The 15,515-nt window shown below is 43.7% G+C and overlaps 1 protein-coding gene across 1 annotated transcript in view; it reads right to left on the reverse strand.

Annotated features, from left to right (window-relative positions):
* Positions 1-3,308: 3,308 nt before the first annotated feature.
* BACE2 (beta-secretase 2) overlaps positions 3,309-15,515 on the reverse strand; it is a 35,020-nt gene continuing 22,813 nt past the window's right edge. The window contains exons 3-9 of the mRNA XM_069946222.1: positions 13,817-14,033; positions 12,754-12,882; positions 12,312-12,446; positions 11,712-11,813; positions 9,519-9,668; positions 8,509-8,677; positions 3,309-4,628 (exon numbers count right to left, since the gene is read on the reverse strand). Coding sequence (XP_069802323.1) covers positions 4,381-4,628; positions 8,509-8,677; positions 9,519-9,668; positions 11,712-11,813; positions 12,312-12,446; positions 12,754-12,882; positions 13,817-14,033 — 1,150 coding nt within the window. The 3' untranslated portion in view covers positions 3,309-4,380. The remainder of the gene's footprint in view (positions 4,629-8,508; positions 8,678-9,518; positions 9,669-11,711; positions 11,814-12,311; positions 12,447-12,753; positions 12,883-13,816; positions 14,034-15,515) is intronic.

Raw genomic sequence — 15,515 nt, forward strand, 5'->3', positions numbered from 1 at the left:
CATTTTATAAACGTTTGCTGAAGGCGTTGGATGCAGCCCAAAAAAACATGGATACAGCCAGCGGGCTCCATTCATCAAGCCAAACTACTATACATGGACTGCTGCTTCTTCCTCTTTGCTTCCTCTTACATGCCTAATAGTAAAGAGAATGAACTTGTTTTGTTGACAGCTGCCGCCATCTAGTGGCTAATGTTAGAATAGGTCACCTGTTTCCCCCCAGAACAGAATGAATTTGCTAGGTGGTGAAGTTTGCTAGGTTTGCTAGTCAGTTGCTAGGTGGTGAAGTGTGACTCCACTCTGTTGGTGATGGGCCAACATATAGTCTGACCTTAGGATGTTACTTCGTGACGCCAGTGCCAGTTGGGCACAGAGGTGTGATGGCATGCCTGCTTTTATTTTATAAGGCCGATTGTACCTTGTTCCCCTGAGGTCAGTGTCCTGCCAGGCTGCTTCGAGGTTTATTGGCTTAGAGTAGTCACGAATGGCCAGTGGTGTAGTGACCCTCCCGGACTATCGGAACTGCCACCCACAGAGAGGGGAAACGTCCCAATGTTGCGGTGTGTACTGTGTCGGTGTGGGGTGAAGAATCACAGAATCTCTAACATAAATACATTTGTTTTACTTGGAAGGTACTTGTGTGCAGCAAGTTATACAGCTTTACTTTGACAAGATAGGTTACACTCGATGTGCTGAGATACAGAGATACAGTTCATAGGCCTTAGCAACTTTGCCCTATCAGGATCAGTTCCTAGCTTACTGCTGTCTGTGGATACTGTCCCACTCTGTCACTCTCCTAGTCCACGGCGTGGGTTGAGGTCGTCTCTGACTTGTCCTCTCTTGGCTGGTCTCCCTTAGATCAGTGATCTGTTTGCTGTACAGAGGTTTTCTATGGTGATCGCTGCTGCTCTGGGCAGTTCCTGACATGTACAGCAAACAGATCACTGATCTCAGGGAGACCAGCCAAAGACGACACTATCGGCTACTGGTTAAAGTGCTCATTTATATCCTAGGAGCATTGCCCCCTGGGACTTCTGCAGATCTTTTTGCATATTGACGTTTCCCAGGAGGCAATGCACCTAGGATTTCATTGTATTGAGCGCTTTATCCTGCAGCAGAGAGTGTCTTCTTTGGCTGGTCTCCCTGAGATCAGTGATCTGTTTTCCATTTGGCTCTACTGGGCATTGCTCCCATGTAGCCAGAATCCTGCTCCACACTGATGAGGGGCAACACCCCGAAATGTTGCTGTGGATGGATACCTGGCCTTGGTTTTCCCTGGTCCTATCCTCAGTCTCCTGAGTCTGATATTAACTAAAGGGACCACTTAATATGGTGGTTTTGGTGGTCTCCATACAGGAGCCACTCTTTGCTAGGTCCTTCCGTGGAGGGATTTCTGGCTAGTCCTGAGTTTTGAGACTCGTAATTGAAGCTCTGTAGGCCTTTTTGCCTAGTGCCTGTCACGGACAGAGGTGGCATTATAGAGAAATGAGTCAGACTGGAAAGAATACACCACTTTCTGCAGGACATACAGCAGCTGATAAGTACTGGAAGAGATTTTTAAATAAAAGTTAATCTGTATAACTTTCTGACACAAGTTGGTTTAAGCCCTTAACAACTCATGACTTAAATGTAGGTCATGTCACCGCTAAGGTTACGTGCACACAGAGCAAAAGTGGCGGAATGCCACCAGCCTCCCTGTCATAATGACAGTCTATGGGAGGCTCTCGCGCCTCATCTTTCCGTGCTGAAGAATAAACATGTTCATTCTTCAGCACGGGGAGAGGAAGCGCGAGAGCCTACCATAGACTGTCATTATGACAGGGAGGCTGGTGGCATTCTGCCACTTTTGCTCCGTGTGCACGGGGCCTAAGGTGGTAAAGAAAGGGCTCATGAGAAGGCTGCTGAAAGCTAATCGATGAGATGAGTGCTGGATTATAATGGGCTGCTGAAGCCCCCTGCAATCCATCACCGAGCCGGGATCAGCTTCATTGTGATGAAAGGATCCGCCCCACTAGACACCAGAGATGGCTTCTTATAGCCATTTTAATGCAGCTGTCAGCTTTGACAACTGCATATAAATGGCTTACTAGCCAGGCGGGGCGAGCCACATGCTGCAGATTGGGCCACTCCCCCTCCCGCCAAAGGACGTGCTTGCACGTCCTTATGCGGGACAGGGTTGAACACACCAAGTTAACATTTTTTAAAAGCAGTAAAAGTTATATAAATTGCCTATCATTGTAATCGTACAGTCTTGAGGAACTGTTTTACCACAGAGTCAACGGCATAAAGACAAACCCCCCTTTTACATGGCCCAATATGGGGCCAATTACTGACCCATGTAAAAGGGTTTAAAATCAGGATATCAGGAATAGGTTGACGATCACTTTCTGATATATGAGGCAACTGTTCTGTTCACACTGGTGTCACATTTCTACTAACTACTACAGTAATAGAAGACTAATGAAATGCTAAAAAAAAAAAGAATCATACTATGAGACATTGAATAGATATAAATTTTGGTTTAATCGTGTGTTCAGTCTCATTTACAGTCTTATAAATACAACATGAAGTAAACATCGGGTTGTAGTGAAAAATCAGAAAGCAGGTTGAAGAATTAACAGAAAATATTGAAAAAAATATATCTTTTTACGGTTCTTGGCCACTAGGGGGACTTGGCAGAAAAATAAAAATAAGGACAGGACAGCAGCAAGATTACAGGGTAAAACAGATTATTGCTTATCAATTGCACAATTCGTACCAACTACTTGACACTACAACTCCCATCAATAAAGCACAATCCCAATGACTGGTTGTGGTTTGTTTTATGTTCTGTAACTAAATGGCTTCCTCCAAATTTTAATAAAGACAAATTTTGTGATAAAACTTTTAATCCAAGTGCTGATTGTGCTTATAAGAAGGTCAAGTTATCAATCACATCATCAATAAAACAGGGATTAGGGATTACATTGTGGATTATGGGTATTTACAGTCTGATGAACATGTATCCCTAATCAGAAACAAAGAAAACCGTAATTTCCATGTGGAATGTAGATAGAACCCCCGACCCAGGGTCAGACCTTAAAGGGATTATCCAGAGAGCAGAAAGGGTCCTTCCTCTACTGCTCTCCAGCGCTCCACTTCCTCCCTCTATCAGTCTTTGCTGATAACTAGAGATGAGCAAACCGGGTTCAAGTTCGAGTCGATCCTAACCCGAACATTCAGCATTTGATTAGCTGGGGCTGCTGAAGTTGGATAAAGCTCTAAGGTTGTCTGGAAAACATGGATACAGCCAATGACTATATCCATGTTTTCCACATAGCCTTAGGGCTTTATCCAAGGTCAGCAGCCACCGCTAATCAAATGCCGAAAGTTCGGGTTCGGATCGACTCGAGCATGCTCCAGGTTCACTCATCTCTACTGATAACGTCAGACATGAGGGGGGCAGGACCAAGCTGAGGGCAATGACCATAGGCAATGACCTATGAACACTGCGTGCAGGTGAAACCATCCCAGCATGCAATGCTCACAGCATCCACAACATTCTCTCAACACTCTCTTGGCTGAGGTATTATCAGCACACAAACAGATGGAGGAAACGGAGTGCCCAACAGCAGAAGAGGTAGGACCTTTTTTGCTTTCTGGATAATCCCTTTAATGCAAAAAAAAAAAAAAAAAAAAAAAAAAGCCCATATGGGGGCCTGTCATCAAGAGTAACTGAGGTGGTCTCTAACGGCTTCTCCCTGCCCAGCCAGTCTTACTTGATAGAGGTTTCCCTGTTTGGGTACAAGAAGAGAGCCAAACAATCAAAGCCTGTGGGGTGGGGAAAAGACGCAAGGGACCGCCCTGATGACTTAAAATGATCACAGGTGCCTGGTATTTCTCCATCTTGGGTAATCCCTACATTTTAGAAGGGTACCTTGACAACAAGACGATTAAAAAGGTGTCCCCTAGCTGTGATCTGAAACGACTACAGGTGAAATGATGCATTACACAGTTCCCATTACAGATCAGGTCCTCCAGAGCAAAAGACAGTCCAGGATTTGAATAGCGCCCCCATATTCACTTATATAAAAAACAGTTTTCCAAGTTGGAGAACCCCTTTAAGATTCAGCGGATGAGTGGTCATGGCCTATGGCTTTGAGGACAAATTAACGGAAAATAGATACAGTGCATCCAGATAGACTAGTAGTATTAAGACTTTGCCAATACTGGCATACTTTGAACTTTGCAAGGAAAGGGAAGACAATAAGTTATTTAGACGGCATCCCGTCCAACAAACAGCTTTGGTAGTGACGGGCTCGTAACCCGATAGTTCCCAGCAGCCCGTGATGAATCATGGGAAATATAACCAGGTCCAGTCCCCTCTCGCTGCCCCTAAGAAGTTTATTTCCAGCGATGGCGCACCAAAGAGGATTCATCATTCACAACTTCAGGGCCATTGCTGTTACGTCTGTTGGGAATTAGCAGAAGCACCACAAGGACCAGCAGGACTATGCCGCAGAAGGTCATGAGCGTATAAGATATAATCCACATGATTGGCTCCCTGAGGGGGTTGCTGGCGATGCAGTTGCTAGATACATCCACAGTACTGAATGGGCCGGAGATCTCGGACACTCTTACGCCGTTGACAACTGAAAGAAAAAAAAAAAATAGATAATTTATATATATATATATATATATATATATATATATATATATATATTATATATTATATATGTTATATATATATCGCTTGCTATATCTTGTTTTGCTAGATTACAGCAATTTTAACATTGTTCTGCTTTGTTTAAAATGTCCAATATTAGAACATAGCTGCTTTCTTCCAGAAACAGAACCACTCCTGTCCTCAGGTTGTGTGTGGTGTTGCGGCTCAGTGCCATTGAAGTGAATAGTAGAGCTGTAATATAACACACAGCCTTAAGACAGGGGTGGTGCTGTTTTTGTAAAAAAAATAAAATAAAAAAAGGCAGCTTAGTCTTCCTAATCCTGGAAACCCTTTAAAGTGTCACTGTCGTTTTTTTTTTTTTTGGGAAGACAAAAATACAGGCGATTTTAAGAAACTTCGTAATTGGGTTTATTAGGCAAATATGCCATTATCTGCGTTCACAAAAACTTTCGACTCTTTTTCAACAGTCCAGCCCTGTGTGATCTTTGGAGAGGGGAGAGGGAAGAGGGAGCTAAGTTGGCAGCAGAGAACAAAGGATTACACAGCGGGACCTGTGTGAAAGCCCATATTAAGAGGTCAGAGAGGTCAGTGCTGACTGTCCTGTTTTGGTGCCTCATCTCCCTCAACCCCACCCCTCTCTATAACAGAATCATGAAGACAGGGGAAAGAGCTTAAAACTGCTTTTTCATGATAAAAATGCATTTTTCAGCTAATAAACCCAATTACAATGGTGCCTTGGATTACAAGCATAATTCGTTCCATGACCGTGCTTGTAATCCAAAGCCACTCTTAAACCAAAGCAAATTTTCCCATAAGAAATCATAGAAATGCAGACTACTGGTTCCACACCCCAAACACAATGTTTTTATTCTGAACATGTAAAACAGATGAAACATTCAGAAACAGCTGAATATGTCATATTATAATTTACTGTACAGTAATGGAGAGGATGGGAAACACAAGAGCTGACAGAGGCTGAGGGAGCAGGAAGGAATGAGCAGGGCAGATGTGGGCACATACATGCAGCACTCTCTGTCCAGGGAGAGAGGGGTTACAGCTATGAAGAGATCACCTCCACAGTCCTGTCCCCGGATGTAAGCCCCAGCCTGAAGGGGATCTTATTAGAGATGAGCAAACCTCGAGCATGCTCGAATCGATCCGAACCCAAGCTTTCGGCATTTGATTAGCGGTGGCTGCTGAAGTTGGATAAAGCCCTAAGGCTATGTGGAAATCATGGATATAGTCATTGGCTGTATCCATGTTTTCCACACAACCTTTGAGCTTTATCCAAGTTCAGCAGCCCCAGCTAATCAAATACCGAACGTTCGGGTTCGGATCGACTCGAACCCAGTTCGCTCATCTCTAGATCTTATATAATTTGGAAGGTAAGGGAGACTTTCTGGGTCATGCCCCTCCCAACTCCCGCTCCCACCCAGTACAGGGAGCTCTTAAAGTCACAATTTTGAAAAACTGTGAGCTCTTGAACCAAGGTACCACTGTACAAAGTTTCTTAAAAATCGCCTGTACTATTGACTTCTGCAAAAATAATTTAAACGACAGTGACATTTTAAGCAAAAATGATAGTAAATAGAACGTTTCACAACTTAGCCACTAGATGGCATGGAAGATCCTCAGAGATACACATCTGTTTATAATCTCTGCAAAGTATTATAACTCTATACAACAACATTCCTAAAACCTGGAATAAGTAGATCAGTGTTCCCAAGCCTGTGGACTCTCTACAGATTTCAGAGAATGCTAGGAGTTGTAGTTCTGCAACAGCTATAGAGGCGGGGTGGTGGAGCACTGCACTATATACTGGATTATTGTGTCTCTGTCCCTGTGTGATTAATAAGGATGTCACTGTGAAAACATCGCCGGCCAAAAACCTTGTCATCCAGTTCCTGCAGTGATGATCGAGACTTGACACAAGTAAAAGCCAACGTAAACAATGGTAACAAGCCAGTAATGAAGCCATGATGACAGCTCCGCTCTGCACTCTGCTTAAAAGGGCCACTAACTTATAACCTTTAATTTTTTTTCAAATATTAAAGTGATCATGCTGAACCCATAGGATGGGATGGCACGTTTTTTTTCCCTTTAAACAAGGGGGAGCACAGCAGAAAAAAGTAGTCAACACTACTTTTGTGTCTGTAAAAGAAAAAAGAAAAAAAAAAAAAACGCACCCGTTTCAATCAGTTTTTTAAATGGAAGTCAATGGAAAAACGTATGACACACAACTGCATCCATTTTTTTCCATAAAATGTGTACGTTAATCGGACTGCAAAAACGCAGTGTGAACCCAGCCTTCGCAATATGGATGTAGCCATTGCCCCTAGAAGTTGCCATTACATATCGCCTTTCGGTCACACTGCACTGTAAAAGTGAAAGCTGGGACTTGATTGGTCGCTATGGGCAACAGTGTCTGTTGCCTGTAGCAACCAGTCGCAGCTCAGTTTTTGTTTGTCAGATTTCTCTGGTAAAATGAAAGCTGAGCTGTGACTGGTTGCTATGGGATCTGTGATTGGTTGCTATGGCCACCAGAAAAAAAAAAATATATTACTATGAGATAGCGCCATTACTCTCCCACTTAAGGTCCCCATACACCTTATACTTTAGTCAGCCGTGGCAAATTGCTGCAGCAGGTTCAGGCACTGCTATGACACTGGAAATACACACTGTAGCTGAAGTGTACTGTATGTTGTATTAGATTGGTGGTGCTGGTCTATGTCATACAGACAGCCAGGCCCTCGCTGCATCTACCAAGAACAGAGAAACCTCACTTCCTGGTAGATCAACCCTGTACTTTTGGGGTCAGATTGTGACCGCAACCTGTAAAAAGAGTATAGTGCATAGTATTTACACATTGGCTTCCAGACAACAATCTCCGGTGCCAATGGATACTTATTACACATTAAAGGTGTTATCCAGCGCTACAAAAACATGGATACTTTTGCAGTTTGGGTGGGGTTTTGAAACTCCGTTCCCAGAGAACCTGTCGATATGCTGCAGTAGCAGAGGACCTCAGTAGTATAATGCAGTTTGTTGCACCCCTCTCGGCCCCAGCATTGTTTGTAAAAATCGCTAAATGCTCCATTTAGGGCGTTGCTCAGGGCCGGAGAGCATCGCCGCAGCCCGCCCCCCGCCTCTCCGCCCACTATGCATATTAAGAACTGCATAGTGGGCTCTATACACGGTGGCTGTGCAGGGAAGCAGTCCCGTCGGACAGAATCCCCCGGGCCGCTGTCGAACCTCCCGATGGTCCCTCAGGACATATGTATAAGATAGACTTATACGACGGCCCAAGGGATTCACGCATGCGCGGGAAGCAGCCTGTCTCTGACAGGACTGCTTCCCTGCGCAGCCGGCGTGTATAGAGCCCACTATGCAGTTATGAATATGCATAGTGGGCGGGACGGGAGGGGGCGGGCGCGGCAATGCTCTCCGGCCCCGAGCAACGCCCTAAATGCTCTTATGCAAGTAATTTTACAAATAATGCAGGGGCCAAGAGGGGTGCAACTGCAATATACTACTGAGGTCCCCTGCTACTGCGGCAGAACTCTGGGAAGAACCTGCTGATTGTGCCGCTTTAATTGCAAACCCCACCTGAACTGGAGACAAAAGTAGGGGGGCAAGTGGCCATGTTTTTGTAGCGCTAGATAACCCCTTTAATGCACATCTGTAAATTCGCCTACTAGTAAATCTGTCATGGGTTATGTAAGACTTTACATAAAGTCCTGATTAGTTACCCCCAATATATGAAAACTGAATAAAAAAAAAAAAAAAAAAAAAAACTATGGGTTAATGACTAGCAGTCTTAGCTGCCATTTTGTTCAGCATCTCACCTGCGCAATTACTGGTGGCAAAACCGACCCACTTCTGTTCCCTGTCAAAGATGACATAGAATCCTTCCATCACTGTGGCTCCGATAACCAGAGCGTTGGATGATGGCGAGATGCCGAAACGGAAACAATTCAAATCCAGACGCGTTGTTGTCACAGACTGAATGTATAACTGGAAGAGGGAAAAATAAAGTTACATTTAAAAAAAATAATTGTACTTCTAATTTCCATAATTTGTGGTTCAAGAACACAAGAGGACAGAACAGCCTTCAGACTATTTCTGGTATATGTCAAGATGAACGTGACGCAGATCGTGCTCCACCCTGTGAACGGCATCACTGGCGAGTGTTCAGGTTTGAGCGACAAGAGACGTCTGTCTACAGATCTTTACATTACTATAGTCATTTCTACGGCTCACAAATTACAATTTCTATGAATTTTTTGTGATCAGCTGATATTGATATCAGTCTTTCAGTATACATTTTATGGCAGATAAAGGATCATACACATCTGTCTTGTACAGTATAATTACAAACACTCCCTATCACTTTAAATGTCTTATAAAGTTTTAACTGGTCTTAGTCTGGATGTTTATTAGATATAGAAGTATTCAACCGAGCACTTCTCTCCCTGGCTTGCTCCAGTCTCAGACGCGCTGCAGGAGGCAGTCTTCATAGACGTACAATAGAGACTGTTTCCTGCAGATAGTCAGAAAAGACATCAATCCGGCTCTATTTAGCAATCATTGGGGTTCTCAACATTCAGACCACAACCAAAACTTTTGACGTGTCTCTAGGTTAATTTTTTTTAAAGTGACAGTGCCCCATTTAATACCATCTCAACATTCACAGTAAATCCACATGATGACCTTATAGATATGAGTATATGTACTGCAGATATCAGTGTCATATCCCAAGTGTATATGTACAAAGCCAAGATATCAAGGACAGCAAGGAATAACATGCAAATACATCAAGTGAAGAAAAAAATATAAATAAAAAGGTTCTATGGACCTGAGGCTTTATAGTGAGGCGGAAGGACAGGCTGGAATTCACATCCCGCAGATAGATGGAGAGGTCTGGAAAATACCCCCACGGCTCCTCAGTCTTCTCCCAGCATGCCAGTTGCTGGCCCGTCCAGAACTCATTATTGAAATTCTCGATCTACAAAAATCAATGAAGGAGGAAGAAGAATAAATCAAGTTATCAGAAGCAATTTCCAGGGAGAACAAGGAGTTTTATTCAACTGCGGTTTTAGTTTTGCTGTGGCATGCTGCCAACAAAGCACAAATATCCTGCATTATATATAAAGGGAATGTCACTGTAGTGGACACTACATACTAGGGGGTGGTGGGCTGTAGAGGATACTCCGATGACCACCTACAATCACAGGCTATGTATTTGTGAAGGTGTCTAAAGTCTACGGAGCCTGCACCAAGTGTAGAGCCTGCGTTTTTGTCGACACAAGAGCAGACTATCCAATGTTATTCTATACCTCAAGTGAATGTAGCACTAAATTAAGTCAATAAAAATTTCCATAGAACCTAATCGGTACTACCACGCACACTGTAACAGTGCCACCCTTTCCTCACTCCGCCATCTGATTCCTGAGATCTCCGGTTTGTATCTATGCAAATGTACTAGCCTGGTGGTGTGGAGGCGGGCTCAGCACCCCTAGTGCACCACTATCTCCTCCCCTCTGGACACCTCGCCTTCAGAATGAAGTCTGCCCCCTGCCTGGTGCGTCACCGAGGGGAGGAGATATTTATCATTATTTATAAATTTCATTAAATGGAAACTAGTGAAATGTAAAAACACAAACACATTGTGAACAGCGGCTACTGATTCTATGTATTCAATCAATGTAACTCCAAACAAGCCCTTCCAGAGTTTCACAACAGCTGGAGTGAAAACACACAAAAAAACTCCACTCACAATGAAAATCACTAAGGCCATTAACTGGTAAAAACATTAATAATAATATTTGTAGGCACAGTGACTGAGATCTATGAAGCTTCTATATAGACGGACTCATCGTTCCTCCTTATAATTCTCTCATGGAGGTATACGCCGGTGGAGGACATACCGCATATCGGTTCAGCTGCACAGGTGTCCAGACTGGGAGAGGGGCCGAACAGTGAATTCAATTTTGGTCCCGTCCCCTGACAAGAACTTAGATGTGATTTGCTCTTGATTGACCACAGTTTAATACATGACGTGCTACATAGCTTGATAAGTCCTTAATATTGCTATAATCCCATCTGGACTATGGAAGCAGCTACAATTTTGATTATTGTTTTTCCTTTTTGTATACTCTGTGTTGTTTACATTGACAAAATTCTAATAAAAATTACAGTTTGACAAAAACATTTCTGTCAGGTCTGTGTCCTGTACAGTTGGTGTGGGGGGAAAGGGGGAAATAAAAGGGGGTCATCTGTGTGTGGTGGCAGCTGCCGTGTTATCTGTAACACAGGCTGTGCTTCTCCATCAGTGTGGTGACCTGTGACCTCTGCATCAGTGTGGTGGCCTGTGTGCATCCTCCCTCGGCAGTTCTAGGATCCTCTGCCTCCCTCCATGCCTATCTGTGCCCCTGTTGGTTCTTTAGATTCTATCTGTTCATCTAACTCCTCTCTCCTGCTATATGGGGTACACATAATAATTCTATGCTATACAGTGTTGTTGGTCACAGTACTTGCACTACTCTTTAGGGGTGATACAAGAGCTTACACACTATGACGACTGGGGGTGAAAGAAGAACTTACAAACTAAAAGGACTGGGGGGGGGGGGGTACACAAGCGGCAGTAAGTACTTTATTTGTATACACCTGTGTATGGTGGTTTGGTTCACTTATTGGGGTACCAAGCACATCCACAGGGGCCCTAAGCAGTCTGTGTCCGCCCTGGGTATGCGCAGTGTATATTGATCTAGAAATGATCCAGCTAGGCAGAGGTTGGAGCGGCCCATTTCCCTCTATGGAACTACACATTTTCTGTTTGGTAAAGGAGAGGAGGTACACACCACCTCCTGACAGGACAGCAAACACCACAATCACACAAGGAGAGCGCTGACTAAACAGGACGGAACAAAGTCTTCATCCATGACTTTTCATTCTTTTTTTTTCAACTTTTAGATTAAAAACAATTAAAAAGTTGAAAGATGGAGATGTTTTCTACAAAGGGCTAAAGTGGTGCCCCCATAAGACTCACCAGAGAGGTCTGAATGATCCCCTCTACTACTGCATTGAAAACTTTCTCAGGAAGACGCAGAAGGGTGGTGCCGCTGTCCACAATGGCTTTATCAGCGTTATACTAAAAGGAAAGAAACAAAAATTATTATTAGTCATCATTATAGATAAACACAATGCAACTAAACTAATAGCACACATACAGTTCTGTTCATGTCTTATAGAGATACAATGAGTAAACATCCACAATGCAGGGGGGGAAAAGTGAACTTCTCAATTTAATGACCTTGTAAATCACTTAAAGGGTTTCTCAAGGCTTAGAAAAACTTGGCCTTTTTTCCCCAGAAACAGCACCACCCCTGTCCTCAGGTTGGGTGTGGGTTTTACAGCTCAGTTCCATTGAAGAGAATGGAGATGAATTGTAATACCACACACAACCAGGGATGGTGCAGTTTTTGCAAGAAGGCAGCTGTTCTCTCCCCCCCCCCCCTAATCCTTGATGACCAAAACCTTACAAGATGAACATACTCCTTCAAAAGAGGTTTCCCCTTCAAGGAAATGTAATACATATTATTGGGGTCTCAAATGAATGGAATGAGCTGCATTTAGTTTTCCCATTTACCTCTCTACAGTCCAGGTTTAGGTTGAGACCTCCGACTTCGAACTTCAGAACCTCTACTTGATAATACCACTCCTCAGTGATCGGCGTGTACCAGATATCACCAGTGTATAGAGTCGGCTCAATACCCCCCATGACCTGAAGGAGGAAAACACATCATGAAAATTGGTTCATATGATCATTCAATGTACCCAGCCTAGACAATGCTCTGTGAGCTCTACAGCCTGGACTCCAGACTGATACATTGTACATAGCTAGTCCTGCTCTCAGCTGAGAAGTAATACAGATGTATCCAGTGTAGACAATGCTCTGTGAGCTCTACAGCCTGGACTCCAGACTGATACATTGTACATAGCTAGTCCTGCCCTCAGCTGAGAAGTAATACAGATGTATCCAGTGTAGACAATGCTGCCACTGATTATGATAAGCTGTAACAGATACTTGCCAGGCTGCCGCCATTGTTGCCCACACCAGTAGTGGGCAGACCAGCTCCACACATCTGCATGGAGAAGATATCAGGAATCTTCTGCTGTTGAACAAGCGAGTCAAAGAAAGTTTCCACAGCACTTGAAGGCTGGAAGAAAAAAAAGTTTAGACACGACACGTAATAACACTTATCTTTAACAGTGGGTCTGATGGCACTCTGGACAAGTTGGTGCCGTAGGAGCACCAGAATAGCAAATCTGGCTACTCAAAACATAATGCAACAGAAGATTCTGTATTGCTACATAACTAGAGAAAATTTGCCATTCAGGAGTCTGGAAAAGCAGGATGGCCACTGGTGGAAGCTATACTGGTAACTTTACTTTGTCACCCAGTCTCAGATATAATTAAGGGTCAGATTAGACAAAGCAATTTTTAACAATTGATGATTGCAAACAAGAGCTACCAAAAATCCACCACTATATTACACAGATTTGAAGCCAAAGCCAGGAATGGATTTAAAGAGGAGAAATGTCAGGTTTTCCTTTATGACCTGATCTCTCTTAATAGTCTGTTTCTGGCTTTGGCTTCAAATCTTTGGCAGATGATCTTTCTGTGTAAATGGACCCTTACTTCGTACGATCAGTGAATGAATGTGGAATGACAGCGAATGATTAACAATTTTAGGTTCAGCTCAAAAGATGCGATCAATGATACACAAACAATTTTTCGACCGTTCCCTGCTTTCACACGAAATGATTATTGGTTAAATTTGAACAATTTTTTCGCACTATAGTCCCGTGTAATAGGGACCTTAGAAAATTTGTTATCGAGCTAAGGAGTTTAATGAAAACTGAGAAACGTCTATTACGGAAGTATGTAAGCAATGACACATTCATGTGTACATCCAGTGGTCTACTTGCTGCACATCATGTGTGTGTTTGTCCACTAGATGGCAGCATGTGAAAGGAATAGCAATACTCAATGACCAGTGATTTTACACCATTGCTCCTGTGATCATCCATTCGCCTATAGTGGTCGGAGGGCCTAGGAAACATCCTGAAGGACTGTCCTGGACGACTTACCTTAGCCAGGCTCTTGTAGGCCAGTCCCAGAATCCCTTGCCAGTTGATCTGGGGCATAAAGAAGCTCTCAGACTCCAGGATTGTGGCAATGTTTACCACAAAGGTGTCATTGACTCCTTTAGGGATGCGAATGATATCTGTTCCCAGGATTCCGCTCCAGCTTCCCTGGGTGTACCGGACTGACACGTCAAGTCCGAGAGTCTTATACGTGCTGGACCTACAAAACAAAGGCAGGATATGATAAATAAATAAATAAATATGCTTAACTGTTTGTGCTCTGTAAGGGGTAGTGTTAGAGCCGGAAAAAGCTTAGGCTATGTACCTCCAAGCTGGGCCACTGTGCCTCCTAGAGGAGCAACACTGTTCCTGAAAGGTAAATCAAGTCTTCCTTCTCATAACGTTCTAGGCAGCTGTTCCTTGTGTTAAACAGCAATGTATCTACTGCTTTATGTCCACTGTGCTGCAGTGTAACCTGCCTCTTCCTGTATCAAAAGGAATCTGTGCCATGCCCTTATGGGCCAGAGAAGGTACTGGAAGTACACTCAACAAATACACTGCGCACTGGGGCCATTAGGTCAATATAGTCATGTGATGGCAGCAACCGGTGCAACCTGTGTTGTCACATTCCAGTTAATTGTTTCCCTGGAACCATTTTCCACTTTCACATAAATTTAGTTTGAAAACCTGAACCACCAACACCTCCTCGGGAATGTAAATGCCGGGATCTGACTGGTTGCTATGGTCAGCTGACAACCCCCAAGACTATATAAATGAAAAAAAAACAACTATATCACTTCACCTCTCGGTAGTTCATTAGGTAACACTGTGGTTGTCTTTGTGATACTCAAGTATTTAAATGGGCACTGTCACTTTAAACGAGGAAAGAAAAAAAAAAAAACTTTTGACATGTCATGCCACACAGATTCACTATAACTACCAAGTTCATATTTTGTTGTGTGAGGGTGGTTAGAGCAGACCTTGATGTTCTGTACCAGAGTCTAAATTAGCTGTATCCAGAGCCAAGAAGTCTGCTACCAGGGGCCTTGGCCACTGACCAGTGGACCTCATCTTTCCTGTAACATGGTTTGCCAAGCACCAGAGGTGTGACTACCATAGAGGGAACCAGACTGTCCACACTGAGAGGGTCATCCAAGTCAAGTCCTCCATTCTGCAGTGTTCCTCGAGTTTGCCAGGGGTTGAGGAAGTTACATCTTGCCAATTGGGTACCCCTGCTTTTGCAGAGTCCTGTTTCTGCCCAATGCCAAGGTCTGCTCCTTCCAGCTTACCACTGGTGCCAAGAACTCCTGGATATGCCTCACAAGTCACATCACAGTGCGGTCAGATTCTGTGCGAGCACTGGTTTCTCGCTCAACTTTGTAACTGAAACCAAACAAGAGGTGTCAAGACCCTCACCAGCAGAGTCTAATACCTAATGGATAGTGCCCCTCTAAGTAGCTGCCTTGCCACCACTGCCTACGCCTTCCTTACCTAATAAGTAAAGCCAGAGACTGTATTCCTGCTGTCACCACCTGGAGCATCACATGAACAAACCAGCAATCTCCCAGGACAGCCCACAAAGAAAGGCTAAGTATATTAGCAAAAGGTTAACCTTGGTTTAAGTTTTCCCATTGTTATTTTTTCAAATTTCCCTGAAATACACCTTTAACCCCCCCACCCCCAATCCTCCTATTCTCACAGC

This window comes from Dendropsophus ebraccatus, chromosome 11, assembly GCF_027789765.1.
Source record: "Dendropsophus ebraccatus isolate aDenEbr1 chromosome 11, aDenEbr1.pat, whole genome shotgun sequence".
In the NCBI taxonomy this organism is placed as follows: domain Eukaryota; kingdom Metazoa; phylum Chordata; class Amphibia; order Anura; family Hylidae; genus Dendropsophus; species Dendropsophus ebraccatus.